Genomic DNA, 27,984 nt, shown 5'->3' on the forward strand with positions numbered 1-27,984 from the left:
TCAGCAGCTGCTGAGGTCTGTCAGGGGACACGGTCAGCAGCTGTGTAAGTGTTCCTGTGTTTTTCCCAGTTGTAGTTTGTGATGTTTGAGACTGACAGATGTGTCTGGGGTTTCTCTCCCACAGCGCTCCACGATACAGAGAAAGAGCTGGATCTGTTTTTCCTACACTATTTCCTCCGTTCCTTCCCTGCCTCCTCCAATAACACATAGTTATTTGAATTGCTTCCTCTGTCCTTTCCTTCAATAGTCATTCTATTATTTCACTGCCTCTTTATTGTCTTTGATTAATTATTTTACCTCCTTCCCTTGTAATTGTCTCTCCTTCACTCCCTTTCTTCCTCTGCTTCCTGTTGCCAATTTTCCTGCCCTCTTGATTCTTTCCTCCTGTCATTTCCTTCTGTCCTCTCATTATTCCTTTCTTCCCTTCCTCCTTCCTCTTTCATCACATCCTCCATTCCTTGACCACCTCCTCTTTTTGTTCCCTAATCCTCAAGGAAAAGTTGAATTGGCACTTGGAGTGAATACATCACCTTTATATTGTCTAAGCGATTATCTGTTACACTTGAGTCCAGGTCCTCTTTGTCTACTCTTTTCTTGGTGTTTGTGAGAATTAGTGCTGCACAATAAATTTCAAAATAATTGAAATAACAGTATGACAATAAGTAAGTGCAATATCCGAATGGCAAGAACAAATGTCACACAGCGTTGTGTTTATAAAATGTTGTAGTGCTGCAGAGAAGCACACACAAAGCTTGTTCTCCAGATGTGATAAAACACGTTTGTTTGGCAGAGACCAGAAGAATGTAATCATCCATAATAATCATTAATCATATCGTAATCTGAATATCTGTCAAAATAATCACAATATCACTTTGTGACCATAACATAAAGCCCAGTGATTATCCCAAAATAATGGTGTGTGTGTGTGTGTGTGTGTGTGTGTGTGTGTGTGTGTGTGTGTGTGTGTGTGTGTGTGTGTGTGTGTGTGTGTCAGCAGTAGCTACGTCCAGCCCTTATTTAGCATCATTTAGCCTGGTTATGTTACGCTTCACTAATGCAACGACTCAGCAAAATCCCACACAAGCAGCTGAGTTCATGATGATGATGACGATGCTGATGATGATTATGATGATTATGATGATGATGATGATGATGATGAAGACATCTTGGCTCTCTGTGTATTGAATTCTGGCATTCTGGCATCTTATTCAAGCTTAGATTTATAACAATACCGCTAAGACACTGAAGATTTGAACTGAACACTATCCAGAAGTCTAAAAGTCTCAGACCAATAGTCAAAATACTTATTTTTTTAATTTGTTTTGAAAGTAATACAGTTTTCATTACAAACAATAATATTTGAGTGAAGCAATTTGAATGAAAAGTTGAATCTTGACCTATGAATTTCAGAATATTTTATCATTTGGTATTTCCTGCTTCTGCTTTAATGACAGTGTGCACACAAGCTCACATGGGCTCCACAAGTTTCTGCAAAAACCCGATGACTCATGTTATCCCAGCATGGTTCGACAGTCTTCCACAAAGCTTCTTGTGATGTCACAAACTGCTTGGCTTTTTAAGTCTCAAGTCTCAAGTTGCTGTCAAAACTTTGGGGCGTGTTTGGACTCATTATCCTGCTGCAGTATGAGTCTTTTTCCACAAAAATCAAACCAGAGGGTGGATCGTGTCTCTAAAGACAGGAGTGGTGCTTCTCCTTGGTCAGGGTGGAGCCACTTCTATGTAGGTGTCCAACACCACGTTTCACTTTGGATTTGAAACACTGTGGTGTCATTCTCTCTCCTGTTCTTCTCCTTATATGCACCTTTCTGTTACTGACATAAATCTCCAACTTGGATTCATCAGTAAATATAATTTCTTCCAGTCATCCACTGTGAAATTCTGGTATGACTTAGCCCAGCTCAAATGTGAGGCCTTGTTTCCATCCTGAGAACTAGTTTAGTGCTGCTCATTGTCTGAAACCGCTACAAGACAGCCGTCTTTTCACGCTGCTTTTGCTGATTTGAGTCTTGCACCATTTATGTGGCAAATTCTGTGATGAAGTTTCTTTTCCATTTCTCAGGGATCATAGCTTGATGTATTAATCTTCTAATGGTGTGGTCACTTTGGCTGTGACTGATTATGCTTTGGATACAACTGATCCAGTTTCTGTAAAGTGTTTATCATGGCCTGAATTGCCCCCTCAGAAATGTTTTGTCTAGCCATAACTTGAAGCTGAGAGAGACCCTCTTTACTTAGAAAGACAATTTGACTTCTTACACGTTCACCTACATTGTCATTATTCCCAGGTCAACGTGACAGTTTTATATTTTCAATATAATCTATATATTTATCACTGAAGTTTCAGTTTTCCTCACTTGATTGTAACACGTGTCACTTCTTCATGTAATATGCAGTAACGGTCGCTTAGAACAGACAGAAAGCACATAATAAGGCTTTTTCTCTTGTCCGTCAGTATCATCACAGTCCATTTATGATTCAGTCTTGTGTGTTTCCTATCTGGATCTATCCATCCATATTCTGCTGCCTACCTGCTGGGTCACGTCAGGCCAACGTAAAACCTGCCTCGCTGCTGTAGCTTAATGTTATCCTCGCGCCTTATCTAACCAACACTCATGAAAAATAACAGATTTTTTCTCCATTTGGGATCCACATGCTGAAATAACTTTCTTTCAGCAAAGCTCCTACAAGGCGATGTATATGCTGCAGCTTAATGTGGTTCTTTCCCCCCCGTTTGTGACATTTTAATCCTGTCAACTTCATTGAGGAAACAGCAGGCACTGAGCCCTCTGATCTGATGTAAATTTGGTTATGTGGTGCAGACCAGCTCAGCTGAATGTTGCCACAAAGCGATGCGGGATGAATTACTGCCCAAGAGACATTTGCATCATATTTTATCGAGGTCAGATGAGGCCAGAAGAAAACGTCCACATGTCAAAAGAAAAATGAGAAGATTTTGTCATTATTTATTCCGACATTGTGTTTCCTTTTTGAGGGGGGTTATGTCCGAACCGTTGTGACAGATTTATTTGTCACTTTGGCATCAGTTTCAGTCGACCCAGAGGATGTGGTAGTGGTTGCTAGGTGCGGTTAATGTTTGTCACGTCAACAGAAGAAATATGTTCATTTGAGAGTTGCTATTTCTGGAAGTCGATTTTAGAAAAACAACCCACACATTCATAACATCCGCGCCTGTCACCAGTTTCATGGCAGTTTTGCTGTTGTAATCGTTTCTGGTTGTGACACAGGCAGCAATGATATCATCATTCTGATTCCAACCAACACAGCTTTGATTGGTTTGTTCTTTTTCCAGTTGGGAAACAGTTATAGAGATTAATCTGAATATAATCTGATTACCTCAGACGATTTACAGGTGTATTTGTTGTTCTGTAAGCAAGTTTGCTCAATGGTCGTCTGATATACATCACATATCTAGCAGCTGAGAGAAACCTTTTGCAGCCAGCTGTGTTGCAGTTGATGAAGCAGAGTAGTGCTGAAACAGTTGGCTTATAAATAGCTTTTGATTGAATTAATTTAGGTAAGAAATTCATTGATATGATGTCTGTTGATCAGGTTGAATGAGAAATGTATAAATATAACATTTGTTTATGTGAACTGGTTCTGGGCATTTCTCATTATCTCATAACTGAGTTCTTTGTTTCACTTATTTATCATTTTTTCAAGTCTTTGGTTTTCCTTTTGGCATTTTGTCTTTACTGGACAGTTTGAGCAGGAACATGATACATGACAGTTTGCAGCTTGCAGACTTCCCACTAAATCGTTCATTCATGTCATATTGATGCACGTACCGTAACATTTCTGAACAAATTGTCCCTGAAGTTCTCAGTTTAATGTTTTTGCAGGAAAAAACTTAATTATTTTAGTGTGTTTTCTTTAATCTTTATTTGTTTTTTGTAATCCTTAACACAAAAAGGACGGCAAAGATTTGAGATTTCCAATTGTTTTCATTCATTCATTTAGTCTGTAATGGAGACTTGAAAGCAAATTGAAATGGTGCCAGGCTGCCAGCCTGACTGGACCACCGGTCATTTTCCTGGGAGATTTCCTGCCCGGCACCAGTTTTTAAGTAACCAATCCAAACGTTGATGGGGTTATAACATTGTACAACCAACGTTCACTTGATGATACATTAAAGAAAATGTGTCTTTTGGGAATTTAAATGAGCAAACAAGACTAGTGGTTTTCATACTGAGAAGGAAAGCTGTGTGGAAGAAATAGTACATTTTGATGTCAGCTCAACTAAAACATCAATTATTCAGAAGTTATTCAAATATTCTAATAACTTTTGATTTTTTTAAAAAGTTTGTGAAATGCTTATCAAAGGCTTCGAAAAAAAAAATACAGACTGTAATACCAGTTTAGTATTGGCTTCTCTTTTCCTTTTAAACTTCTCTACCAGACGGATGATGTCTTCTGGAAACGTGCTGCACATCTTCACTGACCCTTCAGATTCATCACAGATGCCAGTCTTTGTCTACGTACAGCGCTCGTACTCTTAGATATTCCTGGAAGTGCTTAATTGGCTCTACCTCTGACTTACTGAAGGACAGAAGGATTCCCTTCCTCTCTCTCTCTCCCTCTCTCTCTCTCTCTGTCTCTCTCTCTCTCTCTCTCTCATACACACTCTCTCTCTCTCACACACACACACACACACACACACACACACACACACACTCACACGGCCCTTCAGTCAGAAATAGCAGCTTAATCAGTGTGACGATGTCATAGAGCTGTAGTGAGCCCACAGCTTTGTCCCAGTGATGGATGATGATGTAAGGTATGCTCACACAGGTCTTGTAAGCTGATTGGCTGCCTGCTCGGGTCATTCACCACACCTGGCAGGACACAGTGGGCCGATTAGAGGTTGGGTTGTTTGTCTGTTTGTTTATTGGGACCTTGTACTACTGCGCTGCTACGTGCAGCTTCTGTCTGAGAGACGAGTTCATGCTGGCAGGAGGTGGCGGAGGGACAGAGTGTAGACGAGATGTCTGTTATTGTCAGGCAACATCTTTGTGGACGGTAGCCAACGCTGCATGGACTGGGACCAGTTTGGTATCCTTTTCCGTGATGTGTTTGCTCATAATCGTAGGATCAAAAGGTGATAATTGCATGTCCCTAATCCCAATGTGTGAATATCTATCTAATCACCAGCAGCTAATCATGAATATAATAACTCTCTGTCAATATTTAGCAGTACCGGGGTATTTGCTCCAAATATTATTTTCATAGAATGTTTCTTCATCATCGCCCGGCACAAGGAGACAGAGGGATTGCGAGAGGGGATAGGAGGTGAGGGGATTTAGGAGAGGGATGAGGGAGACGGGAGGAGGTGGAGGAGGAGGATAGTATGCGCTAAGGAGAGAGTATCGGGGGGAGGCGAGTCGTCCTTGTTTTTGACCTCCACCAGCCTATTCGCAGCCCTCGGCATCAGACCACATACAGGACGCTGCCCGATAGAAACACACACCTGTTGTCTGTGTGCCAGGAATTCACAGGAGACACATATAGATCCGACAAGACCACCGTACAGAGGGCTTACCAAACACCGGCTGTTCACTGAGTACCCCATGTGCATTATCTACCTCTGTGTGACTGGATACTACCTAAAAAATCAGGGATGAAATTGATGGTCAACTGTCAGATTTGGTGGCTTGTTTATACCAAGGCCTTGGCACATTGACAATATTTTGCTTTATTTTTTAACTGCAGCACTCTGCTGAGAGTAATCTGCCCTTACAGTTCTGTCAAAACACTGAATCACATGTTCAGTCATCAGAATACAAACAGCTCCTATCAAGTTCAGAACACTGAAGCAATGCAAACTTAGTAACTTAAAGGTTATTGTACATCATCCTCTGGACCTCTTGAATGATAATGCATCAGCAAATACAAAATACGTTTTCATTTTGTGTGTTCTTTGAGATGAAATTAAATTTAGAATTTAAAAAAAATTATTTAGCTGGACCACTGACCTCCTAGAGACTGTGTGTGTGTGTGTGTGTGCGCGCGCGCGCGTGTGTGTTCTTATTTTAACATGTTGGATATTCATATGTATGTGTGTGTGTGTGTGTGTGTGTTGAGTGCAGTGGAATGTTAGAAGTCACGGATCATCAGGCTGGTTTCACTGATCCCAGAACAGAACAGATGTGACCTGATGTTTACTGTTTGCTGCTAACTTTAGATGTCATTGCTCATGGGAAACACTGCTTAAAGTGTGTGTGTCGATGTCTGTGTGTGTGTGTGTGTGTGTGTGTGTTTGTGCGTTTTCCACCCTGCATCTGGGGCTCATGCTTGGTCAAGCTCGGATCGTGACTTGAGCTGAGACTGTGAGATGTCGAGTTTCCATCGTGGCTAAATACGTGCAGGGTGCTGTGAGGAGTCGTGACCGGAGCCTGTGACGTGGGCCCGCTGCCAGCGTGTTTTTGTACAACAGGAACAGCGTAGTTAAAGGCATTTCTTACCTTGATGACATGTTGGAAGTTTGAGGTTTTCAAGGTTTTCAGTAATCGTATGGTGCCTGCAGCTCAGCATAGAAAATAATTACAAAAAATGTCCACGAAAAGAAAAATTGAGATTCTTTTAAACATGAAAACAGTTACTGCTCCCAGTGATAAAAGCTAAACGCTTGAACTTGAACAGATGCTGAATAGAAGTCCAATTTGTTGTTTAAGGCCAAAATCTTTTAATCATGGTGGTTGAAAAACAAGGTGTTTTTTTTGTACTCTGGCAAAGCAGCGTGCCCTCGGATCTGTGGTGCATTTGATCTTCTTCCTTCAGGATTATAGCCTTTCAATATACCATATTCACGTTGTGTAATTACCTCCTGTGATATAAGAGTTCTTATTTTTCACATTGCATGACATTGCATATCTACACTAGGACTGCAACTAACTGTTATTCTTTATCAATGAAGCTCTAGATTATTATATCAATGAGTCGTTTGGTCGAAAAATGTCAAAAAATACCGACATGCTCATCACTATTGCCCCGAACACAGTGGCATAAATTCACAAGCTCGTGATCAGCAACAACAAAGAATAACAGGAGATCTTTACGTTTGAGAAGCTTGAACCGACAAATGTTTGCATCTTTTTATTCAAACAACACGAGGTGATGAATCCTCTCGGCCCCTTTAGTTGTTTACTGTAAACAGAAATTCTGAAAAGGCCCTGCTGAAGGCGTGTCTGCTGCCCTCGATGGTTGATATGACTTCATGATTTTGAACAGCGTTTTATAGTGAAGCGTCCCGCCTCGCCTGGAATGATCTGCACCTCTGCTAATGCTCGAAGAAATGTAAAATTAGGCTCATTAACCTTCAGGGAAAACAATCAGAGGTGCTTCATCACAATAATAAAGGCGACATGTTTAATGAATGAGGAGATTGTTAAAAGGTCATGTATTCATTCCTCCGACAACCAGATGAGATGCATCAGGATGTGTCTGATTCAGCTCAGCAGGTGATGATGTTGTGCGTTCGTTTTGTGGTCATGAATCTTCCAGTGAGGTGCTGTCAAGGGAAAATATGTAACTTTCTGGGTTGTTACAGGTTGTGAAAAATAGAGACAAACATTTTAATCAGTCACAATCAGGGTTGGATGTGTGATTAAAAACCTTGGGTGAAGTTTGATGCAGTCGAGTCTGCTTGGTTGATCTACAACATGTCAGAAAATAGTGAAATGTGTTTGCCAAGGGCCAAGATGAGGTCTTGATAAGTGATTATCAATTAAGTTGGCAATTTGATTTAATGGCTGAGAGCTGATTGTTTAATCGATTCATCATTGCAGCCATAATTCAAAACAATAATATTTCTAAACGTTCGTTAAACTGACGTTACAGATGAGAAGAGTTGTTGTCTTCTGTATCGTAGAGAGGTTTGTGTTAGAAAGCGGTCGCAGCGTGACTGATCTGTTGCGTATGGAGGCAGTGTTTGTCCTTAACACCACTTAGCCCACATCGTGATATCATCGGCGGGCTTCTTGCCTCTCTACAGCCGTGACACTGACCAGATGATGCCTTCAGAGACACACACGCAGGCTGTGACGTCATTAAGGGCCCTGCTCCTCTCCTCCAATTACCCTCCGTCTTTGCTCCCCTTTCTTCCAGTCTTCCTCTTTATTCTTTCTTCTTTTCATGTCTTCGGGCAGGCGACGATGAGTCATTTTGGGGAAGATTTGGGATGCATGATGGGATTGGAGGCGGTGCTAATTGAATTTCTGAAGTGTTATGTTCAAGACGTGTCTTTGTTGGCTCACTGTTTATATAAAGGTAGTCACGGGCGTGTAGGAGGTTAATGATGATAAAAACGACATTTAAATAGAGATACAGTTTGCATTATAATTACACTTCTTATGTTGCATTCTCATGGCAATATAATATAGAAACAGCAATTAACTATATCAGAAAATCATTTTACAGGAACCTTTAGTCGACTTATGGGGATGTTTTGAAACTGCACCATCGTCTCTGGTGTAATTTGAATTATTGCCCTCAATTAAAAAATGTACGTCATTCAAAATTATTTACATGCTTTTAGAAACCGTCTCCATTACATTTGTGTGTTTGATGTGGTAATTACGAAAACATCTGGCCTCCATTGTTTTCATCGCCAGTGTCATTGTTTAAAATGCTAATCATTTATAATTGTGTGTGTTTTTTAAATTTTATTTGAATGTTACTCAGCAACAGCTTTGATTTCATTCTGTTTGTTTTTTTTGTATTTTGGAACGGGAGAACACGTCCTGAATAACAACAGATGACTGATAATGTTTTGAAATTCAAATCAGTTTCAGATTATCAACAGAAAGCTGAGAGATCTTTGAGCACTTACGACAAAATCATGGACCATTTCGCTATAGTTTGTTTAAATCTCATACTTACCGACGTGTTTGACCACTGGAATGAAAAATCCCTTCGTAAAACTAGTTTGCCTATGCAGCAGAAGGATGCAAATATTTTTGACAGTGCGACATGATACTGGAGACAAAGGTCTGTGGTAATCCTTTTGCCTACCGCAACCAGAACGTACTGTGCTGCACCGGACCAGTAAACACTCCCATTAGTGGGTGAGGTACTGCGAGTTGGGTGGTGCTTCGCTGTGCTCATCATCCGTTTTGAAACAGGAAACAGTAAAGCGGCCTACATCTAAACAGCACGCTTAAAAATAATATTGAGGTTGTTCATATTTAATCGGCATCGCCTTGTTTTTACAGTTTGATCAGCCTCCGTTTTTCTCAATACAGAATGAATATAGCAGCTTCTCCCGCTTCACAATATTCCTCTTTTGCAGCTTTATGTAATGTTAAAATATGTTTCTGAAACATTTTAGCTGAGAAAAAGTTAATGTGCTAACAAGATCTTGATTTATCGTTTATCAGCACTGCCTAGTTTAGACAGTTTGACAGAGTGAGAAGAAAGAGAGAGAGAGAGGGGACTCAACCAAAATGCAGAAGTACCAACTGTAGCTGATGCAAATGCCCTTAAATCTTCCAGATGACACGTTTTGCGTCGTTTGGCAGTTTTTTTGCCTGCTAAAGAGTTGAGGGCTCTGGCTGCAGACGAGATGTAGAGAAGTGTAACATTATTGATTTGCATGCACTACCAACATTGTAGTGATACAAAGCGGCTTGAAAATTGGCAAAGTTCTCGTTTAAATAGCTTAATACTCTGTGTTTGTTCAGAAGTGGCCCTCAGAACGGGGTTAGGATTGCTGACAACAGGATTACCCCACTGACTGAGCTATATGGAGAATCAAAATATATGTGTGTCTGTATTTATGTGTGTGTGTGTGTGTGTGTGTGTGTGTGTGTGACACAGTCTGGTTGAAGCCTAGGTGTTGAAACATTTGATGTCAACTGTTTGTGGCAACATGCCCAGAAAACTGTGTGGGTTTTATTTTTATACGCTGCCCGGTTCAGACTCGATTAGATCAGAGCTGTGGTAAATGAGAATATGCTGAAGATGCTGTAGTATAATGTGTCAGGGATTCCCAAAATCTGTTTGCTCAGGCAGTTGTTCTCAGGCTATATGTCATCAAACACGCTCCAATCACAGCGAATGAAAAAGCCTCAACATATACGGTTATTTAAAAATAGATAACGGCACTCATCAATGGATTTAACGACCTTGTGAATGTAAAATGGTTGAACGCTTTTATCAGTTAACACATCAAACACTTAATCTTAACATCTTCTCTCTCTGCAGGAAGCGGTGACCCTGCCTGACTGACACCCTGCTTCTCCTGCCCTCCGCCCAACTCTGCCCCCCCACCCCCTGTCCTGTTGGGGTCTCCGTGCTGCCGGCGGTGGATTGGAGCACTCTGATTGGAGGCTTTGCGAGGTGGTTTTTCGGTCTGGCGCCGCCTCCCCCCGGGGCCGGCGTGCGCTCCCAGCAGCCCGTGGTGCCCTGTGCCCCCCCCTCCCCATCACTGCACACCAGAGCCCATGCCCAGGGTAAGAACCAGAACCACCAGGACCAGGACCACCCAGTGGAGATCCCAACGATCAGCGTCATAGAATCATCTTTGCGTATGAATATTGTGTTCACACCAGCTGTTTGGTTTGGTTTCAAATGTCACTTCCCTTTTTTTAAGCAAACCGAGAGTTGTGAACATGAAATCACCAAAACACAAGGGTGGAAGGTTTTACATCACTTCCCTTAACTTATAATAGAACCCGAAAAAAATATTTGTAACACTTGCTAAAGATATGATTATATCAGGCCAATGAAATTGTCTTCTTCTTTACTTCTTTTCATAACATAGTTGTACTTTATCATAAAACTAAGTTACAGTGTGTTATGAAATTAGAGTAGGTTGATATCATCCACCTGTAACAAGAAGGTACAGGCTGTTTGTGATCAAACCTGAGTGCAAATGCAGCAGTAACAACTTGCTTTGATTTACATTCAATGTTTCCTCTGTACTCCGATTAAATAAGCAGCAGAGGACAGGAGTAGTTTGAGGAAAGGTGTGGCTCCTGTAGATTTTGTTGCTGGAGATCTGCATTAAACACCTGTCACTCTTAATATTTCTTAAAAAGAGATTAAATGCGTCCATGGCATGTGGAGTGTCAGAGACTACCTTGTTCACACTGAGAAACGTAAGCTGACATCAAATGTCTCGTGGTATTTCTAATAGTATGTACACATTTTGGACTGGATTGTTCTGGATATAAATCATAAACTTGTGCTGCTGCATGTTTTTTTATATGCCTTTTAACCTTTAAAAAAAATGTTGGCTTGTTATACAAGATTAAATTAAGAAAACCTTTCTTGAAGCAAGGTAGTGAACCAAGAGCAAAAAGTGGTATTGATGTAGAAATGTTGTTACCCCAAAGGAAAATCATTACAGAAACTGCGATATTGTAGCAGCAGTCTGATCCAAACATTTGAAGTGATACTCAGCCGTAGTAAGAGCTGCTGCCTGAAGACTTAAAGTGCAGCCGTCCTCAAGGATAATACTATTAAAGAAGTGGTTTGACCAGTGTGCTCCGATGTTATGAACGTTTGGGGAGATGGTGTGTCTGCAGATATTCAACCATCCATCGAGGGGTTCTCGTATATTTTCATGGACTTACTGTTAAACACAGACAGATCCAGATGATTTCTCTCTGTCACCCCTTTGATGAACCCTTCTTTCCTCTACAGGAGGAGGCGTGGCGCGTCCGCCAGGAGCCATGTGCCTCCCTCACACCAACAACATGGACAACAGCAAGCTACAGGGGACGGGGCCGGGGGGCGGGGCTTCACTTCGACCACGAGCAGGAGGCGTTCCACTGGAGCCTTTCATACACCAGGTGGGTAGGAATGATGTGTGTTTTAGAAAAGCTGACTTAAATTTAGAGCTCCATGTTGATGTGAATCTTTATTTAAACTCTCACTCAAACGTAACAAACATCTTCTTTTCACGTGTGTGTCTGTGTGCAGGTGGGGGGTCACACCAGTATGATGCGCTATGATGACCACACGGTGTGTAAACCTCTGATCAGCAGAGAGCAGCGCTTCTACGAGTCTCTGCCTCCAGAGATGAAGGAGTTCACGCCCGAGTATAAAGGTCAGTCACAACCAGGGTGCAAAATTAACTTTGTTGTCTGCTGGCCAAATGGTTAGTGAATGTTCACATTTTATCAGCCTCTCAATAGATAACCGTTTTTCTGGCTGATGACTGGAGAAGAGCTACCAGCCACTTGCATATTTTACCAGCATTTGGCTTGTGGTTGGTGTTTATTTTTGTGCCCAGGTCACAACTCGCTCATGTTTACTGTTTACTGACCTGTAGCTGCACATAGGACTCAGTGTCAGACATATTGATCCTGGGATTGGGTTTTTTATGTCTCTTTTCAATTAATTTGGTCTGGTTGGCATTCATAGTACCACCTGTCAGACTGGCAGAAGGTGGACATTTCAGCCATCCATCCATTACTTTCTGCAAGACATTTTTCTCAATTTTACAACCGACAAAGGACGGCATATCCCCCGCAGTCAGTCAGTAGCAGCTAGAAAATTGGTGTTAAACCTAGCTCAAACTTGTAGCCACTCCTCAGTATGAAAGCATTCTCAGTTGCAGGAAGTGTCAGCAATTGTCTTGTTGCGGCCGATCCCCCACAGCCACATCACAAGATTACAGATGAGTTTACTCTCGATGAGTCCACGTAATCTGACACCAGAGTCGCACACAACACATAAAAACACATCCTGCCACATCGACATTGTTTATATTACAGACGGAAGACAAAGAACAGTTTAAAGAGCCACAATCACATTTTTAACTTGTGTACTTAGAGTATATTTGATCTTTACTTGATATTTTTGTTGCACTTGTCTTATCATTCATGGTAGAAATTCTTGGAAAGTAATAAAAATCATGCACACACTGTCTTACTATTAGCCAGACTTGAGTCATTTTGACTGTAGTGCTGTATTAAAAATGAAATGAGCCAGTTTTATTGGACGTTTACTGCCCTGCAGTGCACCTGTCTCACATTCAGCTGTGCAGGTACCTTTCCTGTATTTGAAGACATCAGGTTTTAGTGGTTGATAATGAATCATTTTCTGTGACGCCATTTGACTTCCATTTTTGCTCTTTTCCGTGGAGCACTTGTCTCTTTTAGTGGTGCTTGGTCCCTCTTAGGTCCCGTAATTCAAACGCTGCTCTAAATAATCTTGACGACTCTGCGTTCGGCGGCGGATGGAGACGCAGAGGAGAAAGACGGAAGTGCGGATGTTTACTGGCAGAGAAGTGGCTGAGCTGCTCTGCTCTTCATCACCAGGCACATACTGGAGCTGCTTCCACTTGCTTTTGCTTTAGTAACCGACCCAAACACACTTTGACAGCCAGCAAACACACACACACACACACACACACACACACACACCTCGTCCTCACTTACAAGTATGTGACCTATTTATCATTTTAGCAAAGTATGTAAGAGAGGAGACAATAGCTAAAGTCAGGGGCGTGGGGGTGGGGGAGGTAGGGAGATGATTTTGATGGTGGATGGAGCAGGTGTAACTCATAACATGAATGATGGCTCTGTTGCATTTAGGCCTGCTTTAAGCCATGACAGTGAGCCAAAGCACCAGGGTCCTGACGCTGAAACACTTAAATGGAGTGCAGTCATTATTGTAATACATTATTTTCATCTTTCTTTGATGTAAAAACGTCTGCCATCAGGAAGGATTGGCAGGAAAGTGCTACAGGACACGAGCCGTGTCCCAGTTCAGCACTGACAAACTGGAAAATGCAATAAGCAGATAAGTGACAAGGTCTTTGATCGACATTATTGTCCCAGTTAATTGCAATGTGCGGTGAGAAAGCTCTCAAAAAGATGTTGGAAGACATAAAGAATTAAATCCCCGGTACACCCACTCAGGTGTTTTCACTTATCGTGCCTGATTAGACCTCTTGTAAGGACTGCGTGGGTGTGCATATGCCTGATTTCCACTGCACAGTACGGCTCACGCTGGCTCTCTGGCACGCAAAAACTGTTGTTTTTGGTTGGCAAAAGTTGTGGATAGTATCTCGTACCTGGTCCTTTTTTGGTATCGCACCAATTGAGGTTCCAAGCGAGCTGAGCTGCTACTAAAAGATGCAGAGAAACCACTGTGGACCACTGATTGGTCGGAGATTATCATCACTTACACATCACCAAGCAACCATTCTTCTCGTTGTCTGAGCTGATGAAGGATTTCCCAAACTCTCCAGTTTTGTTCGGCAGTCTTTTGTCTTGCTGCCTTCAGCTTTTCCTCAAACAAGATTTGTCTCCACAAAGAGCCAAATACTGAGAATCGAGAACACCATCCCTCAATATTCTCTGCCTTTCCTGTGTTTGTGTGATTGTGTAGCACAGCAGATTCAAGCTGTGTCGCTATGACCATCAGTTTAGATTTAGCTTACTGTCTGCAGTGGAAAAGTATTAGGTGTGTTCTCTGTTTTTTACATTTAATTTAAAAGTTTTTCCTGTATTGTGTTACTTGTGCCGTACTTTACGTGCCTCTGCAATCAGGGTCAGATTAAGTGTTTTGAATCTAACTGAATTAACAGAAACTGAGAAAGAATGCGGTTGTGCCGTGTCGCGCTGTGAAAATGAAGCTATATTAACTGTGCTTGACTCGTTGATTACAATCCACCTATTTGTGTCTGCATTTTCAAACGGAGAGGAAATGAAAAAACTTGGCGATTAAATCACGATGTACATGGAGCATGTGAACATAACTCAGTTTCCCCTGAAGAGAGGACAAGTAACGAGGAGACTGTAACCTTACTCAAGTTGATAAATGAAACAAACAGAAGTGATTTCCAGATGGTTTTCCCACTGTTTGAGGTTTGACTGATGCTGTTTTAATTACATCTTCACATTGTGCCCTCTTCTGTAGTGGTTTATTACCAGACGACTGGAGAATTTGCACCACTGACTGTTTATCTCAGTGAAGCAACCGCTAATATCCACATGACAGTCGCGGTTGGAAACACACATTGATGTTCAGATCCTCATCAGTCAATACCGAGGTAGAATCAACTCTTCCTGGGGTCCACAACAAAAATGCTTACATTAGAAAATAAGATATATAAAACAAATCTAAGGCAAAAGGAAACGGAACAAATAACCTACATCAAACGTTCCTTTGCAGATTTTGTTAAAATTATTTCGCACTTAATCAAATTACTATTATTTAATATTTTATAGGCTCAGCACTAATCAGTTGATAAAGAAAACCAAACCTTTGGTGGAATACAAATATTTATATTTAGATATTGCAGATTATCTCTTCAACAACAACCCACCTTCGTCCTGGATAAATTCCCACTTCACTGACCTGTAGTCACTGGTATGTCTGTATTCCTACCGGTCCACCCTGCTGCTGGTGTTGTGGGTCCCAGTGCCATGACAACAGTGGCCCATAAGGAGTCTATATTTATCCCTGGATCTCTGCCCACTACCATTGTCCTGCTGATTAAATAACAGCAGACAGCTGCCCGGGATGACTTTCTGATTCTGTCAAGGTTGTTTCATCCCAAAACTGCTTGACATGATGAGATTAAAGTTCTGGCGGTGTTGTGGGTGTGGTGGAGGTGGTGAACAAGTCCAGTTTTCCAGTTTGGAACTGATCTATGGAGTTGATTTCCCACCAGCAAGCAAACTAATGGCTAAATCCAATTTGGGACAATCGGGGAGGATGTTCAGTGTCTCACTTAGCAGGGCAGGGATAGTCGACTCTGTTTGTAAAGCTAAAAATAACAGCTTAATGTTTAACTTCAACATCGTCAGACATTCCTATCAGGGTATTTAATCTATAAACAGTTTCTCAATTGAATTTCCAGAATATCTTGATACACAGATGGATGGCAAATGATGTTAAAATCCAACTTTGAGTGTGTTAGTGAGGTGTTTTTCCACCCTGAGCCTCCCGAGGAGCTTCAGTTCTGGCGGCTGCCAACAGATACTCCCTCATTTGGCGAGGACGGTGGTGGAGCGTGCTGTTTCACTTCAGTCCAAAGTCACAAGTGCTCAGTTAGGTTGAGATCTGGTGACTGTGAAGGCCAGAGCATATGATCCACATCATTTTCATATTCATCAAACCATTCAGTGAGCCAGGGGAACCCTGTGAACGAGGTCTTTATCATACCAGCAACAGTCCAAGTCTACCTTTGATTTATCACCTATTCTAGGTATTGTGATATAAAAGTCGACACTGCATGCAAGATTTTCAAAGACATATGAAGGACTCTGTTGCACAACTCACCAGTAATTTATTTATAATTTATGATGTTTTGCTGCTTGGGTTGGATGTTTTACTGCTGTCGTGTTTTTTTACGTGCGACCCAGCGGACGCACTAATTTAGTTGTACTGTTGTGCAACAACAATAAAGGCATTCCATTCTATTTTATCCATGTTGCTCACCCCAAGAATACTTTGAGTCGTGGTCTTTTTATAAAACCAGTGACCACATGGTTTTGATTAACAATAACAGTACACGTAAATCATTCTATGTAAAGTGACACTTTAATATGACACACTTGATCTTTTGTTGATATAAATATATTGATTACAGCTTGAAAGTAAAACTGTGTAACTTCTCAGAGAAGACATAAAAAATACTTTATCTTACAAATTAAAAGTTCAGTTCACAGGTAGTAAAAGGGGGCTTTGCTGCTACAGCCTTACTTGGTGTAGTATGATTATGGTGACTAGTGTTAGCTAATGTAAGACACAACTGACTGTATGTCTCTCTTCTGCTGTAGTTGTGTTACCGTTGCACTAGTTTTTAACATTTCGTAATCGTCACTTTTAGCCGCAGTGGCTGCTGTTCAGCAAACTCCCAGTTTAAGGTCAATGTTGCGTTCAAATGAACACAGTGTTTTCATGATCTAAATGCAGTCTCAGTGGAGATAGTGGAGGCTTAGAGGTTTTGTTACTTCTTGCTTCTTGCTTGAGTAGTGTTGTCACAATATCAGAATTCCTAGGCAAGGCAAGGCAAGTTTATTTGTATAGCACAATTCAGACACAAGGCAACTCAAAGTGCTTTACAGGCACACACAAATTACATTAAAAGACATAAACATTTCATTTAAAAGACATTAAAAATTGCATTATAAAAAAAAAAAAAAAACTAAAAAAAAAAACTGAAGAAGAAGAAGGAGCAAATATTCGATACATGTTAGAGAGCACAGGGAAAACTTAACACAATATCAGGGGCATAAAGGTTTAGATCACTGTAACAAGGCTCCAGTATTTTCCTATCTACTGAAACTCTTCTGTCTGAGATTCTTCAGGCCTGGTATCTATGAGGGGGATTAGCTTAGTTTTGAGAACTACGAATGACTGTTAGGTCAACAACGGGACACCACGCTCATCAACAACAGTTATGCTTCACAAATGTTAAAATGTCAGCTGTCTGCAAAATTCTGTGGGTCCTTCGGGTGTTTTGCTAAATTTGTCTTGTTCGCATCTGTACAGTAGCATCACTTGCTTGACATGCATAGATCCTCTGCCTTTCCTCATTCATTTGCCTCAAACTCCTGCTGTTTTCTTTGTCAACCAAAACTGGTCGCAGGGGCTCTGCACATGCTATCTCGAATGAGTTATAACACCATAACAAAACAGGAAATTATCTGAGTGATGAGAAGACAACACCTCGAGTGAGCGAGAGGCAGTGAGGCTTTGTGGGCACTGCAGTGGTGTGTGTGCGTGTGTGTGTGTGTGTGTGTGTGTGTGTCAATGTGAGAGAAGAGAGAGTGAGAAACCACAGCTGGTTTTGGGCCAGTGTTTCGATACTGCGAATAGTTAGTTTTGAAACCCTCAAAAATGTTCAGAATCTATAAATTGATAAACTACTTTAAACACTCTTTGCGATTCTCATCGCTTTTCTAGATTCTGCTGTCAAGCTCCAGATAGGACAAACATTCTGTAATGTGTTTTAGAAGTAATATTCTCTGCACATCTAGTCATCCTGTCCCTGTCTTGCTCCGTCCTTTCAGGTGTGGTGCTGGTTTGTTTCGAGGGCGACTCTGACGGCTACATCAACCTGGTGGCCTACCCCTACGTAGAGAGCAACATGGAGGGAGGGCCTGCAGAGCATGAGGAGCGCGACCCCCCAGAGAGGGAGCAGCCGAGGAGGAAACACTCCAGACGTAGCCTCCATCGCTCCTCCTCCTCCTCTGACCACAAGGACGAGCGAGGCGAGAGGAGGGAGTCGCACGACACTGACGCCTCTGAAACGTAAGATCAGATTTACCGAAAATTCTCCCAAAAAAATAAACCAGCGGTGAGACGAATCAGTGTTTTTCATAATTCTAATGTGAGACTTTGATGTGATTTTGGTTTATATCTCTATAAAGTAAATATCTTTGGGTTCTGGACATTTGAAGACATCACACTGGGCTCTGGCATACCGCGATGGGCATGTTTCACTGTTGTTTACATCCATTGTTCCCGGGCATTATGGGAAATGTAGTCCCTCCAATTACTTTTGTAGAGTGTCTCAACAGTTAGACATGCCCAGAACATCTCTACACAAGTCATCCAGGATGCAGCTGCTTGTGTCTGTAATGTCAGTCATTTTCAGAGTATAAAGTATATTTGTATTTATTTTACTTTCAGCCACACTAGTGTCATGACTCTAACTTTACTCCTGATTGAAATGTCTTAACAAGTACTGGATAGATCACCATGATATTTGGATCATATATTCATGCCCCTCTCAGGATGAATTGTAAATACTTTAGCAATTCTCTGACCATTATTTCGTCAAAATGAAGTCGCCAGATACCTGCCAATCTAATAATATTCCCATCAGCTGAATTCAACACATGACAGTGAACAAGGTAAACATCATAACTACTCTAGCAGAAGCATGTTAGTATGCTGAGATCAGTATTAAGCTCAAAGCTGTGCTTAAGAGCAGACTCATAGAGCAGCTAACGTGCCTGTAGACTAAGTCTTGTTTATGTCTTCAGCTGTGTTCACACAGAACACAGAGTCAATTTTAGAAGCGGCACAGTCGGACACAAAGTCAATAGAAAGATGTGAGTGGGTACACACAGACACAACTTTGCTGAGGGAAGCTCAAATTGAGTGGAAGGTGAAAATGCGAATATTTTGAGCTTATCTTGAGGCTTTTACGGGTCTATATTATAGAAGTTTCTGTTGAGCTGACACTCAAAAACACAGTGTGTGAAAGTTGTCAGGCAGGTACAACTGTAGTTAAGGGTCAAATATGCAGACTTCACAGGACAGAAGTCTTATTCTCGTCATCAACACAAACTCTTACGTCCGTTGTAGATTTAACAGGTCACCAAGAGTTTGAAAAGGTTTAACATGTCTCTCCTTCTCCCTGCAGTCTTGCAGAGCTGAAGAGTCCCAGGCTCGACCCAAAGATCCACTCGGACGTTCCCTTCCAGATGTTGGACTGGAACAGTGGTTTGAGTTCAGAGAAGATCAGTTACAACCCCTGGAGCCTCCGCTGCCACAAACAGCAGCTCAGCCGCATGAGGTCTGAATCCAAGGACCGCAAACTCTTCAGTATCCTTCTTCAGCCAATCACATCCACCGATTTGTTTCATCTCTTTTCATTTTGAAAAAAATATTTAAATTGACTTAAAATCCTTTATCTCGGTTATGAAAACTGGAATGTAGAAATTATGTAATTATGTTTATACAAGTGGTGTTTCTACAGTACAGCAGAGTAGCTATTGCAAATCTAGTGATGCCGGCTAAAATGAAATGATACACAAGCAGCCAGCGTCTGCCCACAGCTGTGATTACATGAGTAGTGTAGTGTTACATAAGCATGTGCTGAATGTAAATGTCAGCTACAGTGTGAGGAATAAAGAGGAGGGTGGGACATGTTGAGGTTATCAGGTCAAAGGTCATGTTTTGATCTTCAGCTTCAAAGAGAGCAGATTGCAGCTGCAGACACACACGTGCACACACACACACACACACACACACTCGGTCCATTTGTTTTCAGTCAGAGCGGGCTCAGCAGGGCTGCTGTCGGAGAAGGTTTTTCTGTGCAGATACATTCAGATTATTGAAATTATAATGAAAGCGTCCAGCGATCATCTGTGAGGCTGACAGGATGTTCTTATCCACAGCTTCTGTGATCGAGGTTTTTCATTTGTTTCCCAGCATTTCCTATTTGTTTGTCTGATGTTATGATAAATTCAGCATAATGTACATTTCCGCAGCACATCAGTGTTTCTCTCCCTCTTTGGAACAACAATTGGGTTCTCATTGACAAATATGTTATGTTAGTTTAGTTTGTCCTTTTTGGTTGATGGAAAGCGAAAACTTTACATTATTTGCTGCATATTACAAAACATCTAAAGCGTTAAAGCAACTTAAAGGATCAGAAAGTTGTTGATGTTAAACATTTGCAAGAAGTGATGAATAGTCTTTCAATGATGGATTAAAAAAAGCACAGAGTAGACTTTCAAAATCATTTTAACCTTAGCAGTTCACATTGGCTCATTTACAATAGTTTGTTTAAAAACATTTAACAAGTTAAATTTACTTTTTTCGCATGGAAATGGAAAATCGGACACCGGGTAGGTTCACCTGTGAAACCGAAATTTGTTCCGTAACTGCAGTTTTCGACCCAGAGTTTCTGTTGTTGGAGAATGTGGTTCACCACTTCTCGTATCCCTGCATCCTGGACCTGAAGATGGGCACCAGGCAGCACGGAGACGACGCCTCTGAGGAGAAGGCGGCCAGGCAGATGAAGAAATGTGAACAGAGCACTTCAGGGACGCTGGGAGTCAGAGTGTGTGGCATGCAGGTACAACAACCGCTGCTACTGCTCAGTCAGCAAATATATCTTATCAGTCTGTGACAGTCCTGAACAAAATATAATCATGTGTCTGTGGGTGTTGCATAGTAACACAGTAATAGTAAATTCCTAATGCACGTTTACATGTGCACATACATTCACAGTACTGATATTTGGGGTCCAAAAACAGAAATATGAGTAAAAACAGGTGTTAGATTCTGGACATAGGACGACAGTTGTTGGATGCTTTAGTGGTCTAATTTTATTTTGAAAATCTGACTGCATGTTCAGCATAATCCAATGTATTACGTAATGAAATGCATTTAACAAGTGAAGGTATGTTCAAATGCTCATCTCGATTGTGAACTTGTCTCTACAGGTGTACCAGCTGAACACCGGTCACTACCTCTGCAGGAACAAGTACTACGGCCGCGGCCTGTCGATCGAAGGCTTCCGCCAGGCCCTCTACCAGTACATGCACAACGGAGCGGGTCTGAGGCAGGACCTCTTTGAACCAATCCTGAATAAGCTTCGCAGCCTGAAGGCGGTGCTGGAGAGGCAGGCGTCCTACCGCTTCTACTCGTCTTCACTGCTCATCATCTATGAGGGACAGGTGAGCAGGAACTAAAACACTCTGAATGTTTAAGATTTCTGTTTTAGCCTCAAAATATAGTTGAACTGTGATGATGTGCCTCTCAGTTAATGGACTAGCTAGTTTGTTCTCCAGTGAGCCCCTGTCAGATGACATGAGTTTGACATGTTTTTACCATGAAAACGAGAGTTGGAGTTCAGATGAGGTTTGTTTACATCAACCGAAATACTGGCAACCAAGCCTGAAGAACCAGCCGGGCCCGGGGGGTGATTTTAATTGATTTAATTTTCTTTCAATCAAATTATAATCAGCCCACCACCCTTTAATACCTCAGGTTCCCTCGAGTGATTTATTCCTGCAGTGCACTGTGAGTTGTTGGATGTACTCACACCCCAACACACAACTCTAATGAAACAACAAGTGACATTATCACCTTTTTTAAGCTGATATGGTGAACTTGTTAGCAAATGGTTGCTTATTTAGTCTGTGATCTATAATTGTTAGTTGAACATTCAGTTTGTTTTGACTCGGTTTTGGTCTCTACAAACTCCTGAGGGAATAATCTGGCACTTTAGCTGCTAAATGCATGTCGCTAGAGGACATCCGGTAAGATGGTGGAGAGAGTAGGAGTGTACTTAGCTTTCACAAGTTGATGACAATGAACCCACAAACTTGATGCATCTCGATAGATAAAGTGAAGTGTGATTGTGGGCAACACGCCAAGGGGTCAGAAAGGCTAGTCGCTAACTGTGCTGATCTGATATCACTATGTTGGTGTCGTTCCTGGAACTTCACAATTAATGTTGCTCCAGGACTGACAGACTCATAATAATAATAATGTTTATAATGTCAGAGCTTAGCAAAAACTCATGTGTGATGTTTTGAAAGAATGTATTTTTACCCAAAACAACTTGCTTTAACCTGGCCAAGTATTTTAGTTTCCTTATCTTAACAAAACAGCGAGAGAAAAACGGGGGAAATAGTGTAAAAATAATCATTAAACAGTATAATAATGGGATCATGGGATATGAAACGTAGTCATCATTACGTACATTGAAATGATGGTCTGGGATGAATAGTAATTATGATGTTCTTTGTGTATTTCTGTGAGATTGATCTATAAGAGTTCAATAACAGACAAATAAATGTAAAAAGCCTCGGGGAGCTGCAGATTCAGGTCACTTCACACTTCACAGCCACTTTTAAAGATCATTTTTGTTTACTATTTATTTGTCTGGACGGCCATTTCCAACAGTTATGTTATCTGAACCATTTTATTAAAGGGCAAACTGAAAGTGAGTCATGGAAATATTGGATTAATCCCTTTATGCACACAGCAGAAAAATAGAAATTGCAGGTTTAAAGAAAAACAGAATTTCTTTGAAGGTAAAGAAGAGAAATCCTTTCTTCCTGAGACAGACGGAACAAAGTGACCTGAGCAGATTTTTGGTCTTCGTCTGGTTCTGATAGTTTGATTCTGTCTGTAGGAACCTGAGGGCCCTTCAGTCCTCAGCTCTGGGAAGCATGCAACCTTGAAGACTCCTTCGGCCCCCGCAGACCCCCACTGTGGCCCCGGGCCCCTCGCACCTCCAGCCCCGTGTGCTCCCTGTGAAACGGACATGAGCCAGATACCAGACCCGGGGTCACTGCCCTCTCAGGGACCTGGCCTGATGGCTCCGCCCCCACCCAAACGGCATCCTCCCCCACAGGCCCCGCCCACCAACTCAGACTGCCACTCCTTCTTCCCCCCTCTCCCATCGTCTCACCCCCATCAGGACACCCCTGCTCCCAGCTTAATGTCCTTCTCCCCTCCTCCCGCCCGCCAGCCCCAGCAGCCCCCCCTGGTGGACGTGCGTATGATCGACTTCGCCCACTCCACCTTCAAGGGTTTCCGCGGCGACACGGCGGTGCACGACGGGCCGGACCGGGGCTACGTGTTTGGACTGGAGAGCCTGGTCCAGATCCTGGAGAGCCTGCGGGACGACAACCTGCCGTAGCTCGGAGCATGAACGCACACAACTCCCTAAAACACACACACACACACACACACACACACACACACAGCTTGTTGTTCAGGCCGTACAGTCAGTCAAAGTCGTGCCGCGGCGTTGTCAAGAACTGAGACGACTCGGCTGTAAATATGGAACAGGGTTCTCCTGGACGTCACCATGGCAACATGGGCATTCGACAGTCGAGTAGTTACTATAGCAACAGCCAGGAGGTGGGACAGTGGAGCTGAAATGGCTGCAACTTCAAGCTGATATGGAGAACCTCAGTGGTGCTGAGGGTCTGCACAACACACACAACACACACACACACACACACACACCAACACACACCAACACACACACACCAACACACACATTTGTACTTCTATACTTGTGAGGACCCTCATTGACATTCCCCCTCCCCTGACCTTCAGCATCATAACTGAATGCTTCACCACGACACCCTAAACTGAACCCTTAACATAAAGTCCTAGTATGTGTTCTGCTTGTTTATGTTGTTTGTATGTCTCAGAGGGGAATCTTGAAGGTCAGATCTAAGGACGAGATAAGTTCACCCAAGAATCCCCTGATATAGATGAGGACTGGTTTTTATAACGTAACCAAACAACAAGAGAAAAAATGGCGTCTTACAGCTCCGCCGGTATAATCCAAGTCTTCGAGAGGCCCGGAATGATTTGAGAAGGTATTATTTACACTCTTTTTAAGCAGAAATCATCACTGTAGCCTCTAAGCTAAAAACATTAGCACACACCCTGTCTGAGGTGAGGAGGGTGTATAAAACCCTAATACATTTCCTTATCACTCTCAGAGCTTCTAGAGGCTCAGATTACACAGGACAGGCTGTACAAAGCCCCTTAATGTTTTTTACATTCCAAAACAAATCTCCATCTACTTCAGTTGTGTAGGAGAATGCTGCACTGCTGTTTTGCTGTGAAGCTCCAGAGGGTGAGCGTGAGGGTGAGAAGATAATGACTGAATCTTTATCTCTGAGTGGACTGCTCCTTTAAGGTCAGCACAGAGAAACTCAGCAGAAGAAAATGAAAACAAACAAACTTAGACTCTGTTACACGTCATTCTGCACAGCGAAGCTCAGACATCCAAGTCAAGTAACAACAAGCAAACACACTCATGAGTAGATAAGTCTTTAACCAAAACACCAATTCAAATTTTTGAAGGATGTGAGGACCATCCAAACACGTCCTCACTCCTACCATCCAAAACTGAACCCGGTCCTCACCAAGATAGACGAACAACAGCCCTCACACACTCACACACTCACACATGTCCTGGGAACAGTTGTCTGTGGAGCTGTTTGACAACACAGCGGGACAGAGCGTCCTCTCTGAACGACCAATCAGCTGGATCCCAGGGGCCGCCCACTGAAGTTGGCCAACACTCACTTTACCCCCTTTCACCCCCTGACTCTCTCCCCCCTCCCACCACATCACATCCACGTCCCCTCACTCCTCTTTCTCTACAGAAACCAAACCAGGACAGGTGATCAGACTCTTTTTAGCGTTACCTTGACAACGCACTCAGAAACACATCCAAGCATCCGTTAAAGCAATAGATGGCGACGATAGACGGCAACTTTTTTTCTGCAGCAGCGTGGAGGGGCAGCAGCGCCCGCAGGGAGAACGGTGGTAAAGTGCAAAAGAGATTTGCATCGTAGAAGTAGGCTTTAAGGAGAGAATATAGATCATTTCTAAACCGCTGTTTGTCCGTTTTTGGGGCTTTATTCAAAGAACCTTAGTAGTTGTTGTCCTGTAAAATCATCCATTGGGTTATTGTATAATATCGAAAGCTTAAGTGTCACTTTTCCCAAACCTGGTCTGGTGATATTTTTCTTATTGTCAACAAATCCCAGAAAGAAAAAAAAAAAAGACCCAAACCAACAATGAATTGATCTAACAAGTATCGTCAGCCTGATATATCGTATTCCTCTGTGCCATAGAGCTCCATTGTTGTCCAAAAACTATTTAAAACACATCAGTGAGTCACTCACTCTTTTGACTCAGGCCCACAGACATCGCCCTGCTGTCCCAAATATTCAGCAGAGCATCAAATGTGGATTAATCCACCGCTGAGAAGAATCCCCAGTAAGTGCATTATTTCCTCCTGTTTGAGTGACTACATTATTCAGCTGCTTCAGGGAGTTACTGAGACGGATATTAAAGATTATATATCTGTGAGATTAAAAGTTATTTTCATATATCAACATATTGTGGAGGAGGGATTTTATGCAGTAAAGAGATGACAGGAAACCTCTGGCTGAACGGAACCGCCTGACACGTCCCTGAAAGTTTATTCTGACCTTGGACACAAAACAGTTCCTCCCACAATGTCCGTTTGATATCTGGAGCTTCCTCAAAGGATCAAGTTGCGCGGCTGTCAAAGAATTTTTAGATGTTGAAATTTTGTCTTCATCAATGTTGGCACAATTAATCGAAATATTATCGATATCGTAATATGACTAAGTGCAATATTCAAAACACAGGAAGCTTCAGTTTTTTTTTTTTTATAAAGGGAAAAATGTGACAAAACAGCGTTCTGATGAAGTTCTGTAGAGCTGCAGAGATTTGATACAGACGCAGATAAATGTCACATCACCGTGAATTTAACAGGTTTTCACTCAATTTTCTTTTTTAATATGTCGTGCAGCCCCACTTGTAACGCTCCGGAGCAGCTGCTCATCAGTGTTCCCAGTGTTTGAATGTCGAGAAATCCTTAAAGTGCTCCGAAAAAAATAGAAATAATGGATCGTGCAACATGATTAGAAGCTCCAGGAACAGCTACTTAATGGACCATGTGGTGGAATTGTTCTGTCAGCCATGTGTTTATTAGTCATTTTTAAGATTTACATTTCCCGTTAGAACCAATGAAAAGTCTCAACAGACAAATCATCGTTGATTTGAATCTTTTCAGAGGATTTGTTGATTGTAAAAAAAATACGAAACGATACCAGCCTTATTCTTTAAGTTGGGGCTGGGTGATACGGTTGAGTATTTAATAAAAAATAATATTTTCTTACATATATTCTATACATATATACTGTATGTGATAAAATCACAACACGGCAAATCTGCAAAAATCACACCAAAAACTTAAATTCCCGTTCAATACGATGAACTTTGTCCCACTGTCATCTTTAAAAATCAGGAGTAAACTGAATCATCACGAGGGAATCATTTTAAATAATGTTGAATTATTGCCCAGCCCGGCCTCAAACGTGTCAAACACACTAAAGACAAAAACAATCCTCCTCCTCTAACCGCAGAAGCAGAATTGGCCGCAGTGTCTCATTTGAAGATGTCACCGTGTATCTCATCTGATTGGTCCTGATGAGACAGTGGCAGCCAATCACATTTGTCCATTTATGCTTCCTTCAACAAGTTCCAGAGGGGCCGGCTGTGACGCAGCGCCGCCCCCTGCTGGACGGCAACAGGAACTCAACCTAAGAAGCTGGATTAAGAGAGAGCAAATATGAATATTTTATTTTGGTTTATCGAGGTGATAATTTATTTTTTTATTGTACCTTTGCCCATTTGTGTGGGTAAATGTTTTGTCTTTTACATGTGTCCCCTCCCCCCCAAATGTATAAAATGTAAAGAAATTAGTTGCATCAGAGACACAACGTGTGAAACGTCAGGAGAATACACAGTATTATAGGAGCTGACTCAAGTCATTTTTATTTGCTGCTTCAGTCTAAAAGCTTGTTGGGTGTCAACAGACAGAACCAGGTCGTGTTTCATGAGGGGAAAAAAACTGTCGCAGCAAATCCAGACTTCAGCCAGCTCACTGAACCCAACACTTGTGCCTGCTGTGGAGTTGTTGCTCAGGTGGGAAGCTCTATTGAACGTGTGTGTGTGCGTGTGTGTGTGTTAGAACAGAGGTAGACGCCATCTTTAGTCTTTGGTTTGTTTCACTTCACATTTAAGGAGTTGGTAAAGAGGTGCATGCACATTAACGTCCTCCTGTTTGGGTTAGTTTCCACCACAGCGTCATTGTTACAGTCGTCACAGAGTCTAAAGCGGCGGCGGTCCACGTGTCCTCTCAGATCGTTGATATCTCATCGTGGATATCGGCCTCATCGACTGATCAGTTATTTAGCTGCATTTTCTGCATCTGACATCATCCTGACTGTTTGTTAGAACAGTGAAAGTAAGTGAGATTAAATCTTTCCAGAAGCTTTTGGGCTCGTGTTGTAATTGCTGCAGAGGGCTCGGGGGTTCATGTGAGACGGGTTTGATGCGACACTGCCAGCTCTCTCTCTCTTTCCAGTCGCTTTAATAATCATATTGAAGGAACAGTTCACCCCAAAATACAAAATTCTGTCAGCTTCTGCTCAACATGTGCTGATGGAAAGTCAGGGGAAGTTTCATAGTTCACAGCAAAAGAGTGTTGCAGCATTCTCCTGCAGTAACTGGAGAGTGGACGAGCTGTGTGAAGCCACGTCGATCGTCTTTTCCTGCTCCACGTTTTGAAACACGTCCCCTTCAGCTGTTGAGGTCAACGCTTGCAGCTCTGTTTTGCCGTGAAGCCCCAGAAATGTTTCCTGGTCGACAAAACTTCCCCTG

The 27,984-nt window shown here is 42.1% G+C and overlaps 1 protein-coding gene across 7 annotated transcripts in view; it reads left to right on the top strand.

Annotated features, from left to right (window-relative positions):
• Positions 1-27,599, top strand: part of ip6k1 (inositol hexakisphosphate kinase 1) — a 32,074-nt gene extending 4,475 nt beyond the window's left edge. For 4 of the 7 annotated variants that reach the window (XM_030419266.1, XM_030419268.1, XM_030419272.1 and 1 more), the window contains exons 2-9: positions 10,240-10,487; positions 11,683-11,831; positions 11,962-12,088; positions 18,015-18,255; positions 19,376-19,557; positions 20,634-20,815; positions 21,186-21,419; positions 22,886-27,599. In XM_030419266.1, coding sequence (XP_030275126.1) covers positions 11,712-11,831; positions 11,962-12,088; positions 18,015-18,255; positions 19,376-19,557; positions 20,634-20,815; positions 21,186-21,419; positions 22,886-23,395 — 1,596 coding nt within the window. In that variant the 5' untranslated portion in view covers positions 10,240-10,487; positions 11,683-11,711 and the 3' untranslated portion in view covers positions 23,396-27,599. The remainder of the gene's footprint in view (positions 1-10,239; positions 10,488-11,682; positions 11,832-11,961; positions 12,089-18,014; positions 18,256-19,375; positions 19,558-20,633; positions 20,816-21,185; positions 21,420-22,885) is intronic. The other 3 variants (XM_030419267.1, XM_030419271.1, XM_030419273.1) reach the window with 2 other exon arrangements.
• The last annotated feature ends 385 nt before the right edge of the window (positions 27,600-27,984 follow it).

Source organism: Sparus aurata, chromosome 6 (genome assembly GCF_900880675.1).
Source record: "Sparus aurata chromosome 6, fSpaAur1.1, whole genome shotgun sequence".
Classification (NCBI taxonomy): Eukaryota; Metazoa; Chordata; class Actinopteri; order Spariformes; family Sparidae; genus Sparus; species Sparus aurata.